Source organism: Bidens hawaiensis, unplaced genomic scaffold (genome assembly GCF_021521415.1).
Source record: "Bidens hawaiensis isolate Kalapana, Puna unplaced genomic scaffold, B.hawaiensis_p1.1 tig00014728_1, whole genome shotgun sequence".
Classification (NCBI taxonomy): domain Eukaryota; kingdom Viridiplantae; phylum Streptophyta; class Magnoliopsida; order Asterales; family Asteraceae; genus Bidens; species Bidens hawaiensis.
In genome coordinates, this window is record NW_027492293.1 from 18,034 (window position 1) to 20,634 (window position 2,601).

At 32.0% G+C, this 2,601-nt stretch overlaps 1 protein-coding gene across 1 annotated transcript; it reads right to left on the reverse strand.

The window, feature by feature from the left end:
• Positions 1-1,411: 1,411 nt before the first annotated feature.
• LOC143547510 (uncharacterized) lies at positions 1,412-1,887 on the reverse strand. Its single transcript, XM_077038914.1, has one exon. The coding sequence runs from the start codon at positions 1,885-1,887 to the stop codon at positions 1,585-1,587; it is 303 nt and encodes a 100-aa protein (XP_076895029.1). The 3' UTR covers positions 1,412-1,584.
• Positions 1,888-2,601: the final 714 nt, after the last annotated feature.

Below are 2,601 nucleotides of genomic sequence, written 5' to 3' on the forward strand. Positions count from 1 at the left end.
ACATCAGTACTTGTGGGTTATATTAATTGCAATTGTAATTTTTTGAGCAAATGAAAGTTATAAAGATCAAGTTATGATCTGCCTTGAGATTTGTGTTTATCGGCTCTAGTTAACCAGTGTTTCACCAATAATCTATTTTTATGCTAAGAAACCATCCTAATGGAACAATAATTGACTCTAAATATAAATCACACTATTTAAATACTAAAAAGCTAAATACCAATTGATATAGAAATAACTTACGGAATATTTAATCTTTTGGTTAATCTGATCTTTGAATAATAGTTTTCTTTATTTTTTTCTTCTTTCAGTCCCCTAGTTTTGAATCAGACTCCAAGGTCTTCAAAGCCGAATAGCTTCGCATCTTATTAAACTTGGTTCTTTGCTTCACAATTAACAGCACACTGATATATTATTAACTAGGTTAGATCTCGTGTTTCACATAGGTGGAAATTATAATAAAATAAAAATTATTATATGTAATACGTAAATTCAGTTATTTCATATAATAATTTTTATTTATGACTTTTATTTTATATTCATTTAAATCAAATTATAACTTAAAGTATTAAAACTGAATTACATGTACATCAAAAAAATAAAAGATTTGTTCTGATTTTCACCGTTTAATAATTTTTCAAAATTTTAGCCGTTGTATTGATTTATATAATCAAACTTTTGTTGTTGATTTAAATGAATATAAAATAAAATTAATAAAGAATTTTATATTGAATTGTAAAAGGTTAACTATTAGTCTTTCTAAATTTATATGAATAGCTTAATATAATTTTAGAATGGTAATTAAATAAAAAATAATGGATAGAGGGTTTTATGCATTTAATAAATTGTTATACAATTTAATGAATGTTAATTAGATGAAAAATGTATTTAAGGGAATTGCTTATGTGGAATCCAATATGAACACTCTATAATGATGTCATGTGAAAAAATTATCTTGCTTTAATGGTATAATTAAATAAATTAGATTAATTAATGTACTCGTATTTGAATATTAATTAATTGTAAGACGAGTCGGTATGCTTATAAATATATTATGCTAGCTGTTGTATACTTTTTACGTTCATGCAAGTTAACTTGGAACGAGTTAAAACGATGCCAACTTAATTTATTGAAATGTCAATATTTTGATGGTTGAATTGAAAAAAAAAATAGAAATATGGCATTAAAAGAAAAAAAATTTGTGTCATCTAGCTAAAGTGTTGATGAGGCTTAATTGGGCTATATTGTGCTAAATCATCACGAAACGAGAAGCAAATATAAAGCAAATTAAAGAAGTGCACAAAGAAGAAATTAAAAAGGTCATAAGCAGGACGGAAACTGGGGTTTTGGGTTTTTACGTCTGAGTGGAGATTCAAACGAAGAAAAAAAAAAAAAAGCAAAGCTAAACTAATTAACATAATTATCAATTTCTAGATACATATATTCTTCCATCCACGAACAAAACACTTAAAACATGGAGGTTACAACAATGTTACATAGCGTAAGATAGTTAGATACTTAACACCAAACCCACGCGCCAGATGCGCAATTCAAAAACACAAACCCACGCGCCGCCGTATAACCTTACTCTCCGTCGTCAGGAACAGTATTCAGATCCAAAAGACCAACGTCGGATCTCTTCTTCACACAAACCTCACCATCATCATCATCATCAGCCTCCGGTGACCGATCTGTCAACTTCCCGCCACCAATACCTTTTTCGAAGTACTTTACCGCCTCTCTCATCCGCCGCAAAATAGCAAAGAATTCATCAACTTCCTCTTCCGTCGGCGGTGTAACCACCACCGGATCTTTCTCAACCTCCTTTTTCCGCCGTCCGCCGCCGCCGTCCACCTCCCTCTTCCGCTTTCTTTCATCTTTCCCCATCCCTTGAATTATTATAATAATAATATTATTATTATTATTGTACCAAGATCTTCGTATTATTATTATGGACGCAAAGCATTATTTTGGTTGATATATTCTCGGAGAAATACGCTATTTCTTTGAAACTACGGTTCACACCCAAAACACGCATGTGTGTGTGTGACAACTAAACAACTCTTCTTGTAAGGCTGAGGGGTGTTGGGGGTTTTAATGAGGGCTTTAGTGGGGGCTCCAACCAATAATATTATGACGTGTGGCAGAGAGAGAAACTGGATAAGGGGGTTGTTGGAGCCCCCGTTGGAGCCCTGACCCCTGGTGTGGAGGGGCTCCAACAGGGGCTCCAGCGAAAAATTTTTTTTTTTTTTTTATAAATATATTCAAACAACGTATTATTAAAAAAACTTATAAATTATTAAAAAAACACGCATTAATAAAAAAACACATTAATATATAAAATTCAAATTACAAAAAAAAAACATACTAAAAATTAAACAAACAATAATACTTAATAATAACAATAATCTAATACAAGATCATCGGGTCGCCTCGCCCACAAATGTTCAACCAACTCATGTCGAAGATTCCCGTGTATCTCACGGCTCTTGATATTTGCTATGTTATGAAGTCTTTGTTGATCATTGATTGTGGACGGTTGTGGCGGAATGTCACCTTGGTAGTTTTGGCAGATAGCTTTGCCCTCGTCTTCTAACGTCA

Excerpts from the sequence above, each read along its gene's own strand:
- LOC143547510 (XM_077038914.1), bottom strand. The coding sequence starts at position 1,887 with ATGGGGAAAGATGAAAGAAAGCGGAAGAGGGAGGTGGACGGCGGCGGC.